The sequence below is a fragment of the Saccostrea echinata genome, unplaced genomic scaffold, assembly GCF_033153115.1.
Source record: "Saccostrea echinata isolate AGI-Se365-2 ecotype Australia unplaced genomic scaffold, CSIRO_AGI_Sech_v1 ptg000042l, whole genome shotgun sequence".
Taxonomy (NCBI): domain Eukaryota; kingdom Metazoa; phylum Mollusca; class Bivalvia; order Ostreida; family Ostreidae; genus Saccostrea; species Saccostrea echinata.
The window spans coordinates 3,492,471-3,514,511 of record NW_026889791.1 but is presented as its reverse complement, the minus strand read 5'-3'; the positions used below and the strand labels follow the sequence as shown (position 1 = coordinate 3,514,511).

Genomic DNA, 22,041 nt, shown 5'->3' with positions numbered 1-22,041 from the left:
TAATGAAATTGTGAAATTTGATATAAATATTCGGTTGGTAATCACTAATGTTCAAGATATGAAAAGCCATATAAAAACAGGTTAAAAAATCATTTTAAACTGATAATAATAATATTTTAGATATATAATAGTTCTTTTGGCTATATATATAGAAAACATATACAGTGTACACATATTTTTTTGTGGTGAGTTTTTTCCACCTGCTTCTGGACTTAAATCGAAGAGAAGAAAATTAAGAACTACATGTAGTATTATCAAAACAATAATAAAAGTGATCTAGTGTGACTTTTGGTTTTTGGAGGCCAGGGTACGTATCAATATTGAACAACAGTGTTTGTGCAGCGAAATTCCTATCCAGTTTGTTATATTGAACAGATAATGATGGTGAAAAAATTCAGGAGATTTTCTATAGAATAGGAAGCACGAGTTAAAGTATACTTGCTGCAACATATACTGCTTCATAATTTGTTCCCAGAATAAATCGGTCCGCTGTGCATGCCGGGTACGTGAGGACAAAACTGAAGGAGGCAGTAGATGCATGATTGAAGTCACCACTCTTTATACGAAAGTTTGTAATAAACACTAATCATAATTTAGCAAATGCAGGCCCGTAGAACGCGGGGGGGGGGGGGATTTTCTGGGTATAGTATTTTGCTATAGTAGATTTGCCTTTAGATGCTGGTTGCCCCCCCCCCCCCCCCCCCTTCCTACTTTTTGTTGCTGTAAGGTCGATCGAGCACTGGCAAATTCCAGCAGGATTTGGGCAGTTATGACTCTAGATTTCTTATGCCAAGAGATTGCAGGAACAGTCACTACGTATTTTTCGGAACTAGGCTGTTGAGTATATCTGCATATCCTTGTAAACTGGTCGACGTTTTGTGTTTCAATATGAGTGAAGTTGTGTAGAACGATTTTGATTTGCGATGTAAAAAATGCTTAACATTCATATCACTGGAAGAGCTTGTGAATAATCTGGGCCAAATTCTATTGTATATACTTTTCTGTTTCATCAAAGTATCTGCAAAACTTAAAGATTGATAAGCGAGGGGGGCAATCATTATATATTGACATAGTGACTTAGATAAGATTAGCAGTGCATGGCTCACTACTGTGCAGGCTGACCTTAAGGATACCAAAACTTTTTTGGTAGCTTATAGTTAAAATGACGTCTACCTTTATATTGGTTTTAATCTTTATAGCACACTTTTCCAATCTGAAGGTAAGACAATTAAAAAAAAAAACTTTAAAAATGAAATAGTACAGATATAAAAACTGCATGATGTGTTATAGATTTTATTTGAAAGCTTAATTTCCGATTGGTTGAAGTACATTAATGTGAGTATTAACTGAAATAAAGGTTGATAATTGAAATCATTGTAAAATTTTATCAACGTTTATTTATTTATGGACTGAAAAGTTGATGTAGACTTGTGATAAGAATTTAAAAGAGATCTACTAACAGACCGAGACCGAATCGTACAATTCATTTCTATAGTTTTTTTTTTTTAAAGGCATGCATGTGCATTGCATACACAATTCCCTGTAAATTAAGAACATGCACATTATTCACATAATGACATAGTTTTGTGAAGATAAGAACAAATCACTTCGCTACAAATTGCACTGAACCCTTAAATTAGGAAATCCATGCCCCATCCCTACACCAGATAAAAATTAATCAAGTATACATGCATTGAAAACATAATGTTAAGTGACTTAAATTACACTTGAATATTTTACAGAGTTTGAAGCCACAAGCAAAATCAAAGAATTGTTGTCCCCCGCTTTCGGTCTCTTAGTGGATGGGATGCCATTATTAATGGCATATTGTAACTGTCTTGTGTCCTCCTTGTCTGTGCAAAAAAGTAATGGCAAAGATTATAGCTTCTCAAAACTAAATCAAACTTCAAGATCAAGGTCATGAGGTCAAATATAATAAAATCCGAAAGGTCTAGTCACAAGTAATGCACATATGCATGTGAAAAAAATATCAAAAACCAGAGTATAGTTCTTGAAACAGGTAATACACATGTCAAATGTAAATGCCATAGCCTCTCTCAATCAAAAATTATTAGCAATGTTAAAATTTTTGAAAATTAGGTCAAACTTCAAGGTCAAGGTCATGGGATTAAAAATCATAGTACAATTGGAAATGCTTGTCACAGGTAATGCACGTGTCAAATATGAATCCGCTATCTTCGCTCCTCCAAAAGTAAGCAACACTGATGAAATGTTTGAAAAATCAAGTCAAACTTGAAGGTCAGGTTCAAGCACGTATACGGGGTACCCCTACTTATTTTTACCACAAGGTATCTAACTCGATTTCAGGCACCCTCGCTTCAAGCTCATATTTTGTTTATATATCAGTCATTAACCTACTTTAAAATTATATCGTTCGCTTCGAGAGACTTTTTTCTTGTCAAATAAAATAAGTAGGGGTACCCCGTATACGAAACAAGTGCCCGTGGGTTCAAGGGGTAAAAAATCATAACATGCTCGAAAACACCTTTTCACTGGAAATGCACTTGTCAAATATGAACGCCCTATCATATGTAATTTAAAAGTAATCACCAAACTTAAAATTTTTGAAAATTAGGTCAAACATGAAGGTCAGGGTCAAGCGGTCAAAAATCATAGCATGCTCGGAAACACCTTTTCACTGGTAATGCACATGTCAATTATGAAAGCCCTATCTATTCTCAATCAAAAGATATAAGCAAAGATAAAAATTTAAAAAAGTAAGTCAAACTTGTAGGGTAAAGTTAATGGGTTCAAAAACGGTACTATATTTGGAAAGGTCTTGTCACAGGTAATGTACATATTTAATATGAAAGCCTTACCTGTTCTCAATCAAATTTTATGACCAATTTAAAGTAATGTAAAAATTTTTGAAAAGTAGGTCAAACTTCAAGGTCAAGGTCACGGGGTCAAAATTAATAGTATATTTGGAAAGGTCTTGTCACAGGTAATGTACAGGTGAAATATGAAAGCCCTATCTCTTCTCATCGAAAAGTTATGACCGAGGTTAAAATGTTTGTGACAGACAGACTGACAGACGGACGAACGGACTGATAGACGGTGAGACTAACAAACAGACGAATGAAATTTAATGTCCCCTCGCTTTCGCAAAAGCGGGGGACAAAAAAACAAAGAAATGTCAGGTTACATAATAAGGATGAACAATGAAAACCCTTTCGGTGATTTTAAATTGTCTGTCCCCTGCTTCATAAGCTGAGCTTAATTAAGCGAATCATGAAAACTCCACTATATTTCAAGAAATTCTAAAAATTGTACTTAACTACATGTAGCTCACATCCTTCAGCCAATGTAATCATCCTGCGTAATCTTTGATAGAGTGAAACGGAAAAAAAATATCATAATAGATGCGTATACTTACAATGGAGCATGTGTAGACTATGACTAAAGGGTCAACTATATGACCAAAAATATTTAATCAAGATAAGTAATCGTAAGGGAAATTTAAAAAATCCTATAGTTATAATTCAACATAAGGAAAACAGCTCAAGGCAAAAGGTATTTTTCAGGCAACAACAAGCAGCGGTTTCAAAAACGCCCCCCCCCCCCCCAAAAAAAAAAAAAAAATGACAAGCAAAATAATAAATCATTGAATAAAAACCTAAACTGTCCAAAAAGTTGGTAGGGACTTTCCAAAATAATCTGGCAATTAAAAAAGTGGGGGGGGGGGGCATCTAAACGAAAATTTAGTATAGCAACAAAAGACTATAAAATACTATTACTCAAACAAGATGTGTTTGTGAAACACTGATGCCCCCGTATGGCAACTTATAGCAAAGGTTAAACTTTTTCAAATGCAAATTAAATATCTTGGTACCCAAAGTAAGGTCTTGTCTCGAGGAATAAACCTGTGAAATATGAAAGCCCTAGGAGCAACCATTGAATAGATATGGAAAAGGTGAAAGTTTTTGTCAAAAGTATGTCAAACATCAAGGTCAAGGTCAAATGGTCAAAATAATGGTGCCCAAGGAAAGGCCTTCTCCCAAGAAATACACAGGTTAAATATGAAAGCCGGATACCAACAACTTTGACCCTTTGACCTTGACCTTGGAGTTTGACCTACTTTTGCAAAACTAATTTTGGCCATAACCTTTGAACGGTAAGAGCAAGGGCTTTCATTCTTCACATATGTAATCCTTGTGACAAGACCTTCCTTTGGATACCAAAAACTTTGACACTTTGACTTTGGAGTTTGACCTACTTTTGCAAAACTTTAACCTTGGCCATTACTTTTGAATAATTGGTGCTAGGGCTTTCATACTTCTCATATGTATCCTTGTGACCTTCCTTTGGATACCAACAACTTGGACCCTTTGTCCTTGGAATTTGACCTACTTTTGAAAGACTTTAACCTTGGCCATAACTTTTGAATGGTTGGTGCTAGGGCTTTCATATTTCACATGTGTATTTCTTGTGAGAAGGCCTTTCCTTGGGCACTATTAATTTTTTACTCTTGATGTTTGACTTACTTTTGAAAAACGTTAACCTTTTCCATATCTATTCAATGGTTGCTGCTAGGGTTTTCATATTTCACAAGTATATTCCTCGAGACAAGACCTTACTTTGGGTACCAACATATTTGATTTGCACTTGAGAAAGTTTAACATTTGCTATAAGTTGCCATACGGGGGCATCAGTGTTTCACAAACACATCTTGTTTAAAAAATATTTTATAAGCCAAGGACAGTTCTTGCAAAACATTCATTTGACATTAAAACCAGATCGTTTCCTCAATTTACATCCAACATTTTCTGTCATTAAGCAGGCCCATGGTAAAGAAAACAAACTTGAGTCAAGCTTTACGTCATTATTCCAAAGTAGCTATGGTATGTATAAGTGAGTGTTTGTAATCGGTAGGCATCACATTATTCAGTGTACTATTATTTGATATATTATATTAAAAGTTAATGTGTTTTATGCAAAACAGGGAATTACGAAGCTTTTGATGTGTCATCTTTACAAGAAGTTCAGAGTGAAAAAACGAAAAGGTATGCTTTCAGGAATAAGTAACGCAAAGATGAAAGGCAACGATCATTTCTTTATTTTTTTTCAATTAACATTAAAGTATACACGTACTTTATATAAAATCTCCAAACTCTGCAACAATCTCACAGGTTTTGAAATTATTCCTCTATGAAATAGCATGCCCACATCAAAGAGAGCAAAAAATGATCATTTCTCCAACTAATCACAATTTTTCCATATAAGAAGACCTTCGCTCCACTTTTTAGAAAGTATATCTTCAAAATATGTTTTTAAATATACAATTTTTGCTTATCAAAAACATGATATGGAGGAGGGACCCACTCTACCCTAAAAGTACACCTTTGTGACCAAATTCGTATCCTTCCGAGAAAGATTTGAAGTCTAACGTTAGTTATCCAAGGGTCTTATAACTGCCACTATCTGTTATGAGCTACATGTGTATGTGGTGTAGTGGTTAGCGTGTGAGTCATTAAGAAAAAATCTGTTACTCAGGATTTTTATCGTTTAGGTTTTATTCCCCCAAAAATCCTCTTTTTAGGTCACCTGAGTCACTCAAGTGACCTATGTCACGAGACACTCAGGTGACCTATTGCTATCCGTTTTTGTCTGTCGTCGTCCGTTGACATTTAACATTTTCAACTTCTTCTCTGGAACCGTTGAACCAATTTCAACCAATTTGGCATATAGCATCTATTGGTGAAGGGGAACAGAAATTATGGATTTCATGGTCCCTGCCCCCCCCCCCCCCCCGGGTCCTGAGGGGTTGGGCTAAAACCACCCAAATTAATGCAATCTTTAAAAATATCCTTCTTTTCTCCTGGACATCAAGCAGTCACACTGTTGGCATGATCGTAATAAGCATTGAGCCCTCTACCAAAATAGGTCATACAGTTAAAGTGGATTATTTCTTTGAAAATCTTCTTCTCTTCTCCTGGGTACTAAGTATTATTTAAACAAACTAAGTACAAGGTTATGATAAGCAAGGATGTCTCTTCCAAAATTGTGAAATTCATGGTCCCAGGGTCAGCGGTTCTGGTGAAAGGGAGGGGCTCTATTGCTTTATATAGCGAAGAAGCATAATTTCTTTGAAAACATTCTTTTCTGCTCCAGGTAATAAAGCAAAGAAACTAAATGCATAGTAATGATCAGCAAGAGTGCTTCTTCCAGAATTGTTAGTGTCATGGTCCCTGGGTCAGATTTCTGGTGTAAGGAGAGGGCTCTATCAATAAAGTAGTGAAAATACATTTAATTCTATCTAATAATTCTGCCTGCTCTTTAAGTGTTTAGCAGATAAACAAAGTGCATAGCTATGATGAACAAGGGTGCTTCTTACAATTTCTTTTAAAGTGTGTGGTACCAGGGTCAGGGGTTCTAGTGTTGGGGGGGGGGGGGCTTTATTAATAATATAGTGAAAATGAGTTAAATCTTTGAAAATCTTCAACTAAGTGCATAGTTATGATGATGAAGGTACCTCTTCCAAATGTGAATTTCATGACCCGTGGTCATGGATTCTGGTGTTAGGGTAGGGCTGTGTTGAATCTGTAGTGAAAATGCATTATTTCTTGGAAAATCTCTGCTTCTGGGCTTTTTAAAAAATTTGGACCATTTGGTCAAGTGTTCTGGTCCTGACCAGGACTCTATCAATTTGTATTCTACTGAGAGAAATTATAATCCTTTGCCATTCACTTTTGATAATTAATCATTGTAAATAATGTATTTGAAAAGTTAATAGAATAAGAGAATTATGCAAGAATTTTATTGTATAATACAAAAAGTACTTTCATAGTTTTAATGATCAGGTAGACTTGTAATTAATAGATGAATAAAAATGAGACAAAAATAACTTGTCTTATTTTAGAAATGTTCCTTTAAAAACCAATAGAGGCGAATATGATAGGTTACAAAATAGGGTAAAAATGATACAGAAGCACTAATAGTTTGTTAATAGTCTGCATGATGACAGTGATAAATGGGGGACAGATTAGAACATGAGTTGTTACTGTATGATAGACTAATTATTTCGTTAATCCTGATCATCCTATTTCTCAAGATGCTTTTGGGCAACAGAGCTTGATCTATCAGTTTATTTTATACTCTATGGATCCTCTAAATTGTTGTATTATAATCAGGTGACCGTTAAGGCCATTGGGCCTCTTTTTAAAACCAAAGAATATTTTTTGTTGAGAGATTTTTTTTTTCTGCAGAAAAGTTTTGTTTGTCATTAATTCATACCTTACAATAATTGAGAACTTTATTCTAAATACTAGTACTTACTTCACAAATTAATAATTTGATTTTTACACATTTGAAACTAAAGGCATTTTGCACGCCTCCTTTCTCTTTCTTATTGTAAACTAAGAAATAGTAATGATTTAACTTTTTTAACCTACCATATATAAATATTTAGTCATTGATAGATTTTAAAAAGTTGAATCTAAGAAATTCTTATTTTATGTTCAAGTTAAATCTTCTATTTTGGCCTACATTTACTATTAGTATACTAAAGGTTTATATTTGTTCTTTTTTAATATATTATACAATATACAATGTATATAAAGGTAAGAATTAAATGGTTTCTAGACAACTTTAGATCTTTTTGAGCTTATGTAATAAAATGTAATAACATACTCCCCATGATTCAAGAAGACCTCTACTGATTTTTAGGTCAAAATGTCAATGGTTCAAGTCAAAAATACATACATTGCAGTAAATGAATTCCAGATGATTTTGTTCTCCTTAAATTTTTGCAATGAAATTTTATATCATACTCCCTCTCACTATTGATTTTGAGGTAAAGGTCAAAGTCAGAAATTCATATATTGCGTAAAATAATCTCCAGATGGTAATTTAAGTTTTCTCTGAGCTTTTGCGATGAATTCGAAAGTGAAAGTGATGACTCAAACTAAGAAGGACTCCTATTACATGTATTTGAAGCCAGAATATGAATGATCAATCAACCCTTTTCATTCTACATCTGCATATTTTTAGGTTTTCCACCAACTTATTTTGTCCGTAATATAAATTCCCTGAATTAGCTATTAGCTTGCTTTATTACATTTTGGAATTGTGAATATCAGCTTAATTAATGAAGAATTTAAATGAGAACATATTTCCATTTTTCTGAACTTCGTTATACAATGTGTATTAAATTTAGCTTTAAACATCGGAACATACGAAGTTCCTCGCCATCTGAATTAAAATTGTCAGCTTTTGGCGAGGATTATCAGATGAAAGTATTCAAAGCGGAGCCCATTCTGCATCCACAAGCCAGAATTGTCACAAGTTACGATGGCGAGGACAAGGAATGGCAAGGAACGGTACCAGATTGCTTCTTAGTCGGCGAACTGACCTCACATCAGGGAACGATTTCTCTTTCACACTGTGATGGCTTGGTATATATAATTTTATTAATATCCATGATAGAAAACTTATAATTTGTACCATCTTGGAATTTACTGATACCAGTATATCACCAAATTCATGCACTTCTGGTTTGTTTTCAAATAAGGGGGAACTTCAACAGATAAATTATTAAAAGTGCATATATTTCATACAATGAATTGCATATTGGCATAAGTTTATATTCTGCAAACTTACAATAATTGAGTTTTATATCAATATAGTTAATTAACAAACATAATTTCATACTTTGAAGGGAATATAGGATGTCACTTTTTTCATCATTGATTTAATTTTCTCAATTGGTGCTGTCATTAACATTATTGTTATTTCTCTTCTTTAGTTTTTGTCATTTTCTAGCTTGTTATCATTGAATTTGAATTGTTTAAAATTAATTTTATTCAGTATCACTCATCTCTATTTTTACAAATCTGTAAATACATGTCATATACAACAATTTGTTACTTGAAAATTCAGTAAACAAAATCGGACTTAATTTAAGGAAGGAAGATTAACTACAAAGACTGGAGACTTCCATGTTAAACAACTCCCACCAGTCTACAACAAGCAATACAATTTCTCAGACAGTGAAACTGTTCTTGTTATTGCTAAAGAAAAACCACGGAAAAACACAGAGAAAAAGGAAGGTACGTATAAACATTATACATGTAGCAATACATGTTTACATGTACAATAAAAAAAGTTTTTTTTTTTTTTAGTTTTGTTATATCATACCCTGCTATTTTACTTCAAAAAGGAAGTTTAAGTTTTAGAATTGATTTATGAATAAAATTGCATGTACGTTACTAATATAATTCTTAATCACAAAAGAGTTCTATCTTGCATTCTGCCATACTTCCAGTTGAAGTCCACACCTTTTATTTCTTACACATGCATGTCCACCGACTATTGCTTTGAAACTTTTTGATTACAAAAAACACTACAGTGCCTAGATGTCAGACATCTGAAACATACGAGTAATCATCCTGTGTGTTCATGTTGTTCTCTCTTCAACTATAGTCCGCTGGACACGTCATTACTGGTGACGTAAATATAGTTAATATTGTTATACCCTTTTAAATATCTTTTTATATATTTAGTACTGATAAAAAGTCCAACAAAAGAAATGTTTATTGCATCGGTCTAGCAATTTCATTGTTGACCGGCCTGCCAGTCCAACATAAAAATTGTTAGACCGCAACGTCACTGCTACGTCACAAGTAATGAATCGTCGTTCAATATCGGCGACACGGAAATAGCCGAAGTCTAGAGCTGCAAGAGTTGTCGTTTGCTATATGCAAGAGTGTGTTTTGTGATAAATATTTTTTATGATATAATTATTTTATTATTTTATTTTTTTCATTTTCTCCTATTGTTTTATTTTTGATTATTTGAAATCTCATCTAAAACGGTTAATGTGCAATATGAAAACTACTAATATCTCTCCTTCTGTCTTCGATAATCCAGGAGTGAAAAAAGAATAGGATATATTACTTGATCAATATTTACAGCTACCAAGACAGCTATCAACATATTTGTATGGCTAGATATACAACTGCGTTTTAGATGAGCAAGATGTAATCCAACTTATCTAGTTCCCTTTTTAGTAAAAAATTCTTCAAATGAAAAAAAGTGAAGATAACGAAAAGTGATCGATCTAACAAATATCTACAAACAATACAAATCTCCGAACAAGGCAAAAAACACGGACTCTTGGAAATTCTAGATGGGATCCAGTGCTTAGGGGTATATATCGAGTTGACATATGAATGGAAGTAAGTATTGTTAATTGATAAATGCCGAGTTGAAGGCTAAAGCGCAGGTAATTTCATCTCACGTAGAAGTTTTTGATAAATTCTGCTTCATAGGGATATAAAAACCGATCGGCTAATAAAGGAGCACAATTAGTGCCCATCGAATTCAAACAGATTGTTGGAAGACCTGGTCTCCAAAGACTACATTGATACTGTCAATGAGGAAATCCAGCATCCTTTTAATACTGACTTCGAATTCAGAGTACTTGTGTGTAGAATCAGTGATTTTTAACAAAGTAATTTTGTTGATGACCAATCTCAATGTCCGAAAATTACCATTTCCGAGTTTCATTGATTTGGAAGATGCAGTTATTTATGATATCAAATCCTAGTTTTTAATTTATCGTGAAGAATGATTGATTGAAGTGTAGAAAAGTGTACAGACTTTTGAAAAATTTGGTGATTTAAAATTTTCTTAAAGTTCTTCAGAGTTTTTGAGAATCCACATCTGATTTACACCACTTCTAGAATATGCTATAGCACAGTACGTTTGAAGTTCTTTACAGCAGTTAATAGTTTTGCAAGGGGTAAAGATAGGGGCTTAGTAGAGTATTTGCTGGACCCGGCAATGTGTCTTTGTTTGTAAGGATTTATATGAAGTTTAGGAATCCAGTATAGGTAAGGTAGATCGAACTCACCTTGGTTGTTTTGGAAAGTTAAAAGTATTAAACATTTAAATGTGATTTTGAAATATTTCATCCATAGAAAGTGAACTGTAAGTATAAGTTGGATTCCCAGACGTAGAATTAAAACCAAGTTCTTCTAAAATAAATTTATAATAATGAGCCTTACAAATAAAGACGATATTGTCACAAGCCTTGTCTGCTGGGACCATAACATTTTGTTCATGTAGTCTTTCTAATTCTTTCATCACCTCCAATTTAGTGAAAACGGAAGGATATATGATTCGAATATTGTCTTTTAACTTTCTAAAAGGATTCTATAAACTGTATTTCTAAAATGCTTAGAATAGAATGAAGTTCTGTCAGAAGAAGAAGAGCGCAAACACTTAAGTGGATTTTGTTTTAGATGTTCAGTTTTTAAGCACTTTAAGATTTGTTTATAATTGAAAAGTTTGGAAGCAATAGTTTTGGAATATATCTGTAGGAAATGCAAGGTTTAGACGACAACTTCAAAATCACATGTCAGTTTTAAATATTTCTAATTTTTCCAACAATCAAATTCATTTGAATTACCGTATCTAAACTGGATTTTTAAACTTTATAAAAATCCTTACAAAGATACATAGTGGGTTTTAGTAAATCTTCTACCAAGCCTCTTTCTTTACTCCTCACGAATATATTAACGGCACTGAAGGAGAAACTTAAGAAATACTGTACAACATATTCAGTATTCGAGAAGTGGTGTTAAATATTTAAACATGGATACTTAAAAACTGAAAATTTGAAATAGAAAACTTAACCAAAATTAAATAGCCATCGAAACGTAAGACTTTTCAACACTTTATACAACAATTTCCCACGATAAATGAAATACCAGGCTTTTCGACATCATAGAAAACTGTTTCTTCAATAAAAATGGAACTGGTAAATACATACAATGTACTTTGTCATTGGTCGTCTGCAAACTTATTTTGTTAATGTGATTCTACTCATACGTAATCCGGAGCTGATATTAAAAAGATGCTTGGGTTTCTCATTGACAAATATTTTTACAGTTTCATTACACCTGGTCCTCCAACAATATGATAAAATTCCCTTCGATACTATTTGTGTCCTGTTATAATGAAACAGAATTTGTCCAGAAACTTCGGCTTTAAAAGAAGATCTAGAGGACTCTTGATGTGGCTTCGACATATAACAGAGACGTCAATTAACAACATTCATTTTGTTCATACGTTGATTCAATATTTCCCCCTTGAACTCGAAATAAAAGATACCATAGAGACTGACACATCTGTTTTATATTTGGATATTTTACTAGAGAAAGACATTGATAGCAAACTAACAACTAAACTTTATGACAAACTTGATTTCTTTAACTTTTCTATCGTCAACCTCCCTTATATATGTAGCAATATACCTGCATAAGGTGTTTATGTCTCCCAATTTTCTACGGATTTTTCTGTTTACCCGATCATAACAAGGGGCACATGGCGGATGTAACCGTCGAGAGGGATGCTTATTCCTCCTTGGTACCTGATCCCGCCTTTATTTTCCATGGTCAGTGTTGGCACTGCTCACAATTTGTATTGTTTAAATGGACTTTGAGCATGATCACTCTTCGTTGTTTTCACATTTCATGTACCTGATTTGAAATTTTTAGGCGTCCACATCTCACTGCTGAATGACCACATAAGGAAACTGACAAAGGATAACAAACGATCTGCTCCCTCCAGGCACGTAGTGGTAGAAATGGCTGTGTACACAGACAGCGAGTACACCAAAAAGTTTCCCTCCAAGGACACCGCAAAAAGAATTGAACTGATGATATTGAAGTATAATGGGGTAGAAACATAGAATTATTCGAATTTAAACTTATTTTTTGTACATTTACGTGGGCATGAATATTGATCACGTTTGATTAAAGAGTATAGATACGTGTATCTTATTATGTACATTATTTTGTATTTCAATTTTGTAGTCTACTGTCAGGGAAAGTTGCTGGATTTTTCTGGTTCAATTCATATAGATTTTATTTTTCCTTTATACTTGCTTTCATATCTTCTTCATTTCATTTTTAAAACGAAATATTATTTTCAGGTACAAATGGAATGGTCCCGCTATAATGAACTTCATTATGACGTCAGAATTCAAATTAAATATATCGGATTTTTGGAGACAAACCCGGTAATTCCACCCAATATTATTCTAATTTTTTGAACCACACAAAAATAATTTTGTCTAGAGATTATCTATAAAATCACTCAATATATTTTTTCAAATTCAAGACATTTGTCAAAAATAGTTATGATTTTGATTTGATTTTTAAGGTTTCATTGAACATAACTTGCATTTCGGGTGTTATTCATACTGTACATTAAAGTTAAAATAAGTTAATGAGAAACCAGTAAAAACAAACATTGTGACTATCTTCCTATTTACAAAAGACAGAAAACTTTGACTTTTTCTCTTAAACCTTTTTATTTCAAATGTTTTTATCTACGATAAACTTACAGAAGGTAGAGATATCTTTTCTTGTAATACATATTATCTGAAATGTTTTAATTAAAGATTAATTTACATAAGGCATAAATACGTGTTCTCTTAAAAGTTTTATTTGAAATGTTTTTATTTTAGATAAATGTTTAGTCAAATTTGAACTCAGAACAGAGATTCTTTTATTTTGAACATATTTTATTGATTAAATCAAAAGGATTGGAAACAAGTTCTCAAATAACTTACTAGAGATTCGTTTACTATTAATGATTTGGAAAAAGGGAGAACACACACGTGCTACTGTTTTCAAAAAATATATTTCCAAACCTTTAGTTTTCTAAAATAGAGACATAAGTAGCCATCAAACACAAGCATGTTTATAACGATAATAAACAGACAACTACATGTAACATTGCCAGGAGTGAAAACCCTTTAATTAATAAAATATTATTTTTAAATACACATTCTTCTTAATCGCATAATATTGTTCGTTGAAAAATTTGCCCTCCGATTTCAATTTTGACTCACTTTGAATCTTAATGTTATGTTGGTTAAGTGATTAAGTGTCAAATCTTAACAATGTTGTATGGATTTTTTTAGTCGTTTTACAAAATGTCCACCACCATTAGTCAGTCCCTGAGTACTTTCTGCACTGGAATGAGAAACAACCCTATTCCTTATGACCTTATCTTTCTTCACACAGGGTGAGTGATTCAATTCTAAGATTGTATGAAAGTGAAGGACTTTAGAAATTCATTTAAAAATAAAATTCTGAATTCATAATACTTTTTTTTACCAATTAAAGACACACAAACACTTTCACAAGAACTTTACATCTATGAGGCGTTGTTTGTGAATTTTTGAGGTACTTTCTAATTTCCAAAAAGTATTAATCCCTTTTTGATATAAGAAAATACCCTCAAAATACTAACACACGCCTCATATACCTGATGAAAGGAAAAGAACAATATGCAAACCATTTTACTTCTTTATATATGGTCAATATCTAAACTAAAGGTGCCGGGGAATACCATGTATTTTATTCTATAAAAATATTTTTTTCCTTCTTAAAATAGGATGAATACTGATGTTGTCGGGAGATCGTATCAGTCCAGTGCCTGTAATCGTTATTTCCGCTGTGGTGTGGAGAGTTCTGGTTCAATATTTGAATACAAATCAACGGCTCATGAAATTGGCCACAGGTAATTTAGCAAATATTAAAGCATAATCATTTTTGTAATGTTTAAGAACAACCTTGGGTGCTTTCAAGAAAAAAAAGTGTATAAATTTTTTATGTGATTTAAAAAAATGTATTGAATGCAGGCTCTTTTCTAAAAGAAAAAAAATCACCAATTGTTTCATCAAAAAGTAAGATTAAGGCACTAAGGTATCTTTTCAATATCATACCAGTCTTGGAATGTACCACGATAACATTCGAGGATGCACCGGAAATGATGTAGGTCTCATGGGAGGATATGGAGCTGGGTGGAGTTCATGTAGTATCAATGATTTAAATACATTTTTACAGTAAGTCATCAAAATAAAATCTTTTGCCCAATTTGTTATTCTGATTAATTTTTTGAAAATGTTTTATAAAAGAAAACATACATTCAAAACATCGTCTGTTTTTTGTCAGACGTATAGTAAGGAAGAGACGTAAAATAATGATGGATTTGAATTTTTTGTATACAAAGAAGGTCTTAGCTCTGAGAAAGGAAAAATCCATGTATTAAAAAGTCAATATTTAGTGAAACGAGTATTAATTATGGTGTAACGTAATACTGTATTTTTCATCCTGATGTATTATACATACATGTAGAAGTAGCAGCGCTCAGTGTTTGTTTCGTGAAGACGTTGCAGTAAGAGGGATCATACAATACAGTCCGCTGAGGCCTGTTTTATTAGGTACAACGCAAATTCTACTTAAACCTAAAAAAAAGAAAACTCCCTTCGCATTACCTCAACCAACAATATTATAAGGACAGTATTTTGTCATCAGTGATTTTGATATGTCCTTCTGACTGTCTATGTATTTTTGTCTCTACGCAAATATAATTTCTGAAGAGCCGAGAATTGGCATCATAAAACCTTATGGAAAATTTGGGACAATTGAGAAAACAAATAGATTTTGAAGATTCGCATTCTAAAAAAATATTCCACTCAAAGATATTCTGAAATGTATTAAATCTGAAATGAGTTATTAAATACTTGGCGGTATATTGTGTAATACATGTATGTCACATATTGGTTTCCAGGTCAACTGTACAGTCCAGACGAAGTATGCGAAAAGCTGTACGGTCCTAACTTCCATTTCCGTACATTTCCTTATCTCGGGGTAAGTAAAACCAATTTAACTTTTTTAATGAACTTTGTTGGACTTTTTTGAAAAAGTAAAATCTATTTGTGTTTATTGCTTCCATAGTAGAACTGTGAACAGTACAGCTGTGTAAATTACAACAATGGCAGACATTTTGGAGAGATGTTTTCACAATGGAAAGAAATCCCAGGTTCATACTGCGGAGACGGAAAGGTAAATAAATACTGTTTAAACTATACTTAAATACTGTTGAACTTTTGTAAGATATGCAGACCAATAATTGCACAAAGGACGAATTAATTTCGGACTTTGTTTTCGTAGGTGAAATAAAATTGAAATATAAACTGTTCTAATACTGTTATTTCAACGACCATGGTATTAATTGCTTTAAATTATACAGCCATTCCAGGCTTTTTGACATCTATGACAATTGCTTCAATAATAAAAATTAACTCGGAAATTTTCATATGGTGTGATTGGTCAGTTATAAAACTACTTTGTTAAAATTCAAAAATCCATCCTGGTTCTATTTACAAGTACCCAGAAGTTTAAATTATTCAAGAAGATGCTGGAGTTCCTCATGCAGTCTTTGGAGATTATAGGTCTTCCAATGAACTATTGGAACTGGTTGTGCTTCTTTATTGGCTGACCTATTTTTATATTCTTATGAAGCAGAATTTATCTCCACCCCATCCCCTAAAAAAAACTTCTACATGAGAGGAAGAAATCTCTTGCTGTGGCCATCAGTTCGACATTTAGAATGAATAGATTACGTTTATTAATTAAAAGTTACTTTTATACACATATCGACTCGATATAATCCCAGTGAACTCGAAATTAAAGACGCCACACAGTCTGCCATGTCTGTTGTTGGATGTTTTACTGACTAGAGATGTTAATGGTCAACTGACAACTACACTATATGACAAACAGATCTGATTTTATTTTTTTTTTCAAGTTACAAAAAAGGCCAAAACTGACTAAACGTGCACACATGGTGTCTCAGTAGAAATTAACGATTATAAATTAAATGCTGCAGATGTTGAATTTGACCTACATTTTACAGATGAACGATCAGGTTAAAACCTTTTAAGGAATGATTTACGATATGTTATTCAAATTTTAATCCGCACAACAAATAGACTTGTTCATTTGCCACATGGGTCAAAAGAGGACCAATACCAGGTCATAGGGCAGAGTTCTATAAAACTATCACTTCTGACAGTAACTCCGAGGTCTTTTCTTTGGCAGATGTGTTTCAATCAGAGGTGTGTTACCTTTGCTGCAGCCAGACAGACACCGGGCGTGGTCAGACACGGGGGGTGGGGACCATGGACACGCTGGTACCCCTGCTCACGGAGCTGTGGGTCGGGACTTACAGTTAGAAGACGATTATGTAACAATCCAAGGTTTGTATCTTTATCTCTTTATAAGTCATTAAATTTCCCTACAAAAGGAGCTCTTTCAAGAAATATGAATTTCCTTTTACAAGGGAAAAAGTTTTTTTTTTTTAAATTTCAATGTGTGTCCTCGTTTTCTAATGGGCGAGAGACAGACAGATATACAGACTGTGAGCAGAAAAGCTTAAGCCTTTAAACACTAACTGTATTATTCTACGTAGCCCACTCAACTACCCAGGTTGTAATGGCGGTGATGCTGAAGGATACGAAGCTAGGATATGCAATTCTCAGGTTTGTGAAAAACATGAAAGCTATTATTTGAAACAAAACAAACCCACGCCTATCATCTTTCATTATCGCTGGTAAACTTTTCAGTTTGAGGAGGTGTGTGAAATACTTTATCTGAATAAAATCGCGTTTAAACAGAACTAGTACCTTCCTCCATCTATATCACAGAGAAGGACGACGTGTCTTACATATTTTATCAGTTCCATAGTTGCGATATTGTATGTGAATGGTTAATTGGACACTCGAAAATGAAGCTGCACCAAGAAGGCTTCTTTTTCCGATTAAGCACAGATTTTGATATACACAATTTATTCCAAGGTATTATATCAAATATGTATGGACTTTTCATTGACAAAAAAGCTATCACCTTCTAAATTCTACAAACCTTTTTATTGGGGTTGATTTCGAAAACAATGAATGGAAAAGCTAGAAATTTTAATAATTGAATTAGGCCTATATAAAAAAAAATGTATTTTTTGCTGTCAATACGATGATATAGGAAATAACAAGCGCCCTTTGAACGTTGATAACTGTACTCCTCGGGTAGCTTAATCCTCGTAGGCCTCAAACTTTGCATATACAATATCGCAGCTTTTAAACCAAGAAAAATTGCACTGCGTGTTAAACAAAAAGAATATAAAGTAGGATCTTAATGACCATTACTTTGATTATCATTAAGCAGGATGAGTTGCATACAAACCTGTAAATTATTATTTTTAGCCCTGTCCAGGTGATAGTTTAAACACAGACACCCTCATAAAGCAAAGGGCATCGGAAACATGCGCCAGAATGTTGCAAAACAGCGTAATAAATTCCACCCTGTACACTGCAGTTGGGAGCCTTTATAATTCCCATGGTAAAAACATTTAATGTAAAATCCAGATATTCGACGCTTAGGTACATGTACTAGGGAGAATCAAGGAAACAAGATCTGGATATCTTTAAAAAATTCCCTGAAGATTTTGATTCAGGTTAGTTCTGATTCAGAATTCTTTTCTCCTGTAGCTCATGGAGTATGTGAAGTTTCCTGTGCCCCTGTGTCGGGGTATAAGACTCCGACATTTACCAGGTTCGGCTTGATGCCGCAAGGAACCCCGTGTCCTGGGATTCTGAACAAGATGGACAGAAATGGCTGGCCTAGAAGGCAAGGTTACAGTGCAAGGTGTTTGGATGGATACTGCCAGGTACTAGTTGTTTGTTTTGTCTATCAAAATATATGAATTATATTCCACTACTCATGATGCAGGTGCATGTCAAAGAAATGTTACTTAATGATTGGCCACAACCACAACCTATCACACCATCTTCAAATTAATATCTGTTTGCCCTCTCCCGACTCAGGGTAAAAAAAATTGTGTCAGTAGGTAGGTTGGGAATTTTTTTTTCCTAGAAAATTTCAAAATACGTATTGACAGGATGAGAAAATCCAGGAATAAAAAAAATTCGTTTCCAAGAGGTTTAAAAAAGTTTTGCGTCGCGCCATTTCTAGGCAGTCGGTCGGGAGAGGGCAAACAAACATTTTTTTGAAGATGGCCTTAGTAAATCATATTATTCTCTCTCTCTCTCGAATATAATGGGAATGGGACCGCCGACCCCTTCTTTTCACCAAAAAATGCCTAAGGCCTTATAACTGCAGAGCTGCATAGATGTATCAATTTGCCGAATTTGAGTTTTGTTATTACAAGGAAGTATATTTCCACATGACTGGTTGCATTTTATATTAATACCGTAGATCACTATATTTTCGCGACACCTCATTTTCGCGAGATAGCTATTTAGTATTTATAAGCGAGACAAAATTTTCACGAACTGAAGTTAATGTTGTATATATTCCTTAATAATACAATAAAAGGCGAAAATGAATTTTTCGCAGCAAACTATCTCGCGTATTTACGCAAAAATAAAGTTTTCGCGAATGAAAAAGTGATCTACATTTCAGTTTGAAATTTGTTGCACACTGTAATTTTCAGTTATTTGGTTGTGATGGTGTATTCAATGGAGGTACCTTTGATGGGTGTGGTGTTTGTAATGGGGACGAGACAACATGTGACGTAGTGGAAGGGACGTTTACCGAGTTGTCTACCAGAGGTATCATAATGATGTCATCATAAGATGACGAAGTACATATTGTCCTCTGCAACAATATGTACTTATCCTCACTTCATATTCAGTTTTTATGAGATTGCATGTTCACCAAATCAATGTTTTTTTTCTCGCACAATTGTCATTTTTAACTCAAATGAAGCTGCAATGAAAGGCTACAGTTAATATATAAGTTGCTTTTTGGAGAGGGAGATTAACATGATTAAGTCTCTCTTTCTCTCTCTTTTGTAAAATAATAAAAACGATACTTTTGGTGTCAAAAATATGCAATCATTCTAAGTAAATTTGTCGCCGACAACAATAGGTGGAGATATGTAACTTAAAGGTAAAGTTTGCCGCCCATTTATCAGGGACAAAAAATGCTAATTTCGGCATTTTTGTCGCCGGTGCAATCTAATTAAAATTAGATCTTTGATCCGCTCCAACTAGATCGCTACACAAAGTGTAGCGATCTAGTTGGAGCAGATCAAAGATCTAATTTTAATTAGATTGGTCGCCGGTGCCAATACGTATACCAATGGACGACAATATCAGATATGTCCACTGAATGTAGGTGCATGTACATATTGTCACTGGCGACAAATATGTACAGGGCGACAAAATTGTACCGTCATAAGGAGCAGCTATTTGGCTTACTGTGATTTTAAAAAAGCTCAGTCAGAGTTTTAGCTTTGCACTATTCTAAGAATAAAGAGAAAAGAAAAGCCCATGCGCCACAACTACCATAGACCAATTGTACAGTCCTGACGAAGTATGCGAAATACTGTAGGTCCTAACTTAATTTCATTTCTTAATGATATCACATTGAAATAGGGTGTGGTTCTTCATTTGAACAAACACCCAAGTGTTTGGTTGACAACAGATAGATGGACGCTTTGATAATTATTAATAGCTCACTTGACCCTTGGAAGAAAAAAAAAGATCAATACATGTACGTTTTTAAAATTTGAATTTGAAACCTGTCTGTTTTGTATTTGATGGTCACTCTTAGGTTCCCGGAAAGTAATTGCTGAGATTCCTGTTGGGGCATATAACATACAGTTTTGGTTCGATTACACATCGATGAAACAAAACTTCCTAGGTAAGATTGATATAGTTGTGAACTTTGGAGTGAGCAACATAGTAAAAACTTCAGTATACCTGAGATAGTAACTTTATAAATGTAATTATATGAAAAATCGGTCATCCCTTTTGTGTGCTCATCAAAAAAGAGCAAGATGTAATATATTTAGATATGATTATTTTAATTATTTCAATTTTTGGCCAGTGTAAATCCATATTAAAAAACAAAAATCAAAACGTGGTCTTTTACTTAAGGAATTCACAAAGATTTTGTATATGGTTCGCAGTAATGCCTTCTTTTCCAGACAAAGATTTTATATTTGGTTCGCAGGAATGCCTCCTTTTCCGGAAGTTTAAATCTATTTTCAAATTGATAATTATTAGTACTAGTCAGCTAATAAAATACACTGATGCTCTAACCTTTGTCATTGTTCTAGAAATCTACACTAAAGACGGAGCAGTGGTTCTGGCTAGTATGATCGGGAGCAGCTGGATCTTTCAAACGGGAGACAACCCTGTCACTTTTGCTGGTGCCTACTGGAACTATTTCTTCCATGATCAGTTTCTTTACACAACGGGACCAATAAATGAGCCAGCGACTATCAAGGTTATCTGAACTTATTTCTTTTTTAAAAAAAAAAATCATGCTTTTCATACACAAGTGCAAGATGTAATACTTCAGTGACATTTACCATTTCAGATTTTCCAAAATAAAGATTTCAATAATACAGGCATTCATTATGCCTATTCTCTTCCAAAGTCTGGTGAGTTCATGTTAAATATTTCTACAGGAAACTGAAATATACAGTTGTTGGTTACAATACTTTTTGTTGGTTGTCATACTAAGCACTTTTTCCTCAAGTTAAGACTTGTCAAGGGCAGTGTGCTAATGGAGGTACATTTAACACAAACATCTGCTCCTGTGACTGTCCTAGGGGATTTTATGGTGAGTCAATCTACATATCAACTTACACTGTACTTCCAAGTCATTCTTTTAGACAGGATTTCAAAATCATTTTAATGCAGCCAAAAATTTCATCCATGTGCAAAAACAGTTTTGTAGTCTTTTGAGAGGACATTATATATACACTTCAAGATTAAATTTTGTAGCGATCTATGTGAGCAGATCAAAGGATCTGATCTTAACAGATTGGTTATACCACATAAGGATAAGAACTGTTCAGAAGTCTCTCTAAAAGCTTTATTACACTTTTTGTAGGATCTTGTCACCTGTATTTTACTTTGTATTTGATCAACTTTCTTATAATTAGGAAATGACTGCACGAGTCACTGTAACACCTACTGCTACAATGGAGCAACAGTTAATCAGTCCAACTGTGCATGTCAGTGTAAGGCCCACCAGACCGGAAGTAATTGTAAATGTGAATCCGGATATACGGGAATAAACTGCAGAAAGCATGCATAACAAAAACAATGTCTTATTTTGTTCATATCTACCATTCTTTTCCAAGAAACCAAATGCTTTATGACTTTGTAAGGTTGATGTGTAAATTCCT

At 33.7% G+C, this 22,041-nt stretch overlaps 1 protein-coding gene across 1 annotated transcript; it reads left to right on the top strand.

The window, feature by feature from the left end:
* Positions 1–4,859: 4,859 nt before the first annotated feature.
* Positions 4,860–21,970, top strand: LOC133201037 (A disintegrin and metalloproteinase with thrombospondin motifs 18-like). The gene is made up of 22 exons (XM_061336840.1): positions 4,860–4,872; positions 4,964–5,024; positions 8,177–8,414; positions 8,924–9,068; positions 12,522–12,703; positions 12,959–13,045; positions 13,955–14,058; positions 14,431–14,556; positions 14,765–14,881; positions 15,174–15,259; positions 15,610–15,689; positions 15,780–15,884; positions 16,923–17,080; positions 17,293–17,362; positions 18,080–18,215; positions 18,365–18,543; positions 19,330–19,447; positions 20,454–20,543; positions 20,962–21,131; positions 21,225–21,288; positions 21,387–21,470; positions 21,796–21,970. The coding sequence occupies exons 1-22, from the start codon at positions 4,860–4,862 to the stop codon at positions 21,948–21,950; spliced, it is 2,568 nt and encodes an 855-aa protein (XP_061192824.1). The 3' UTR covers positions 21,951–21,970.
* Positions 21,971–22,041: the final 71 nt, after the last annotated feature.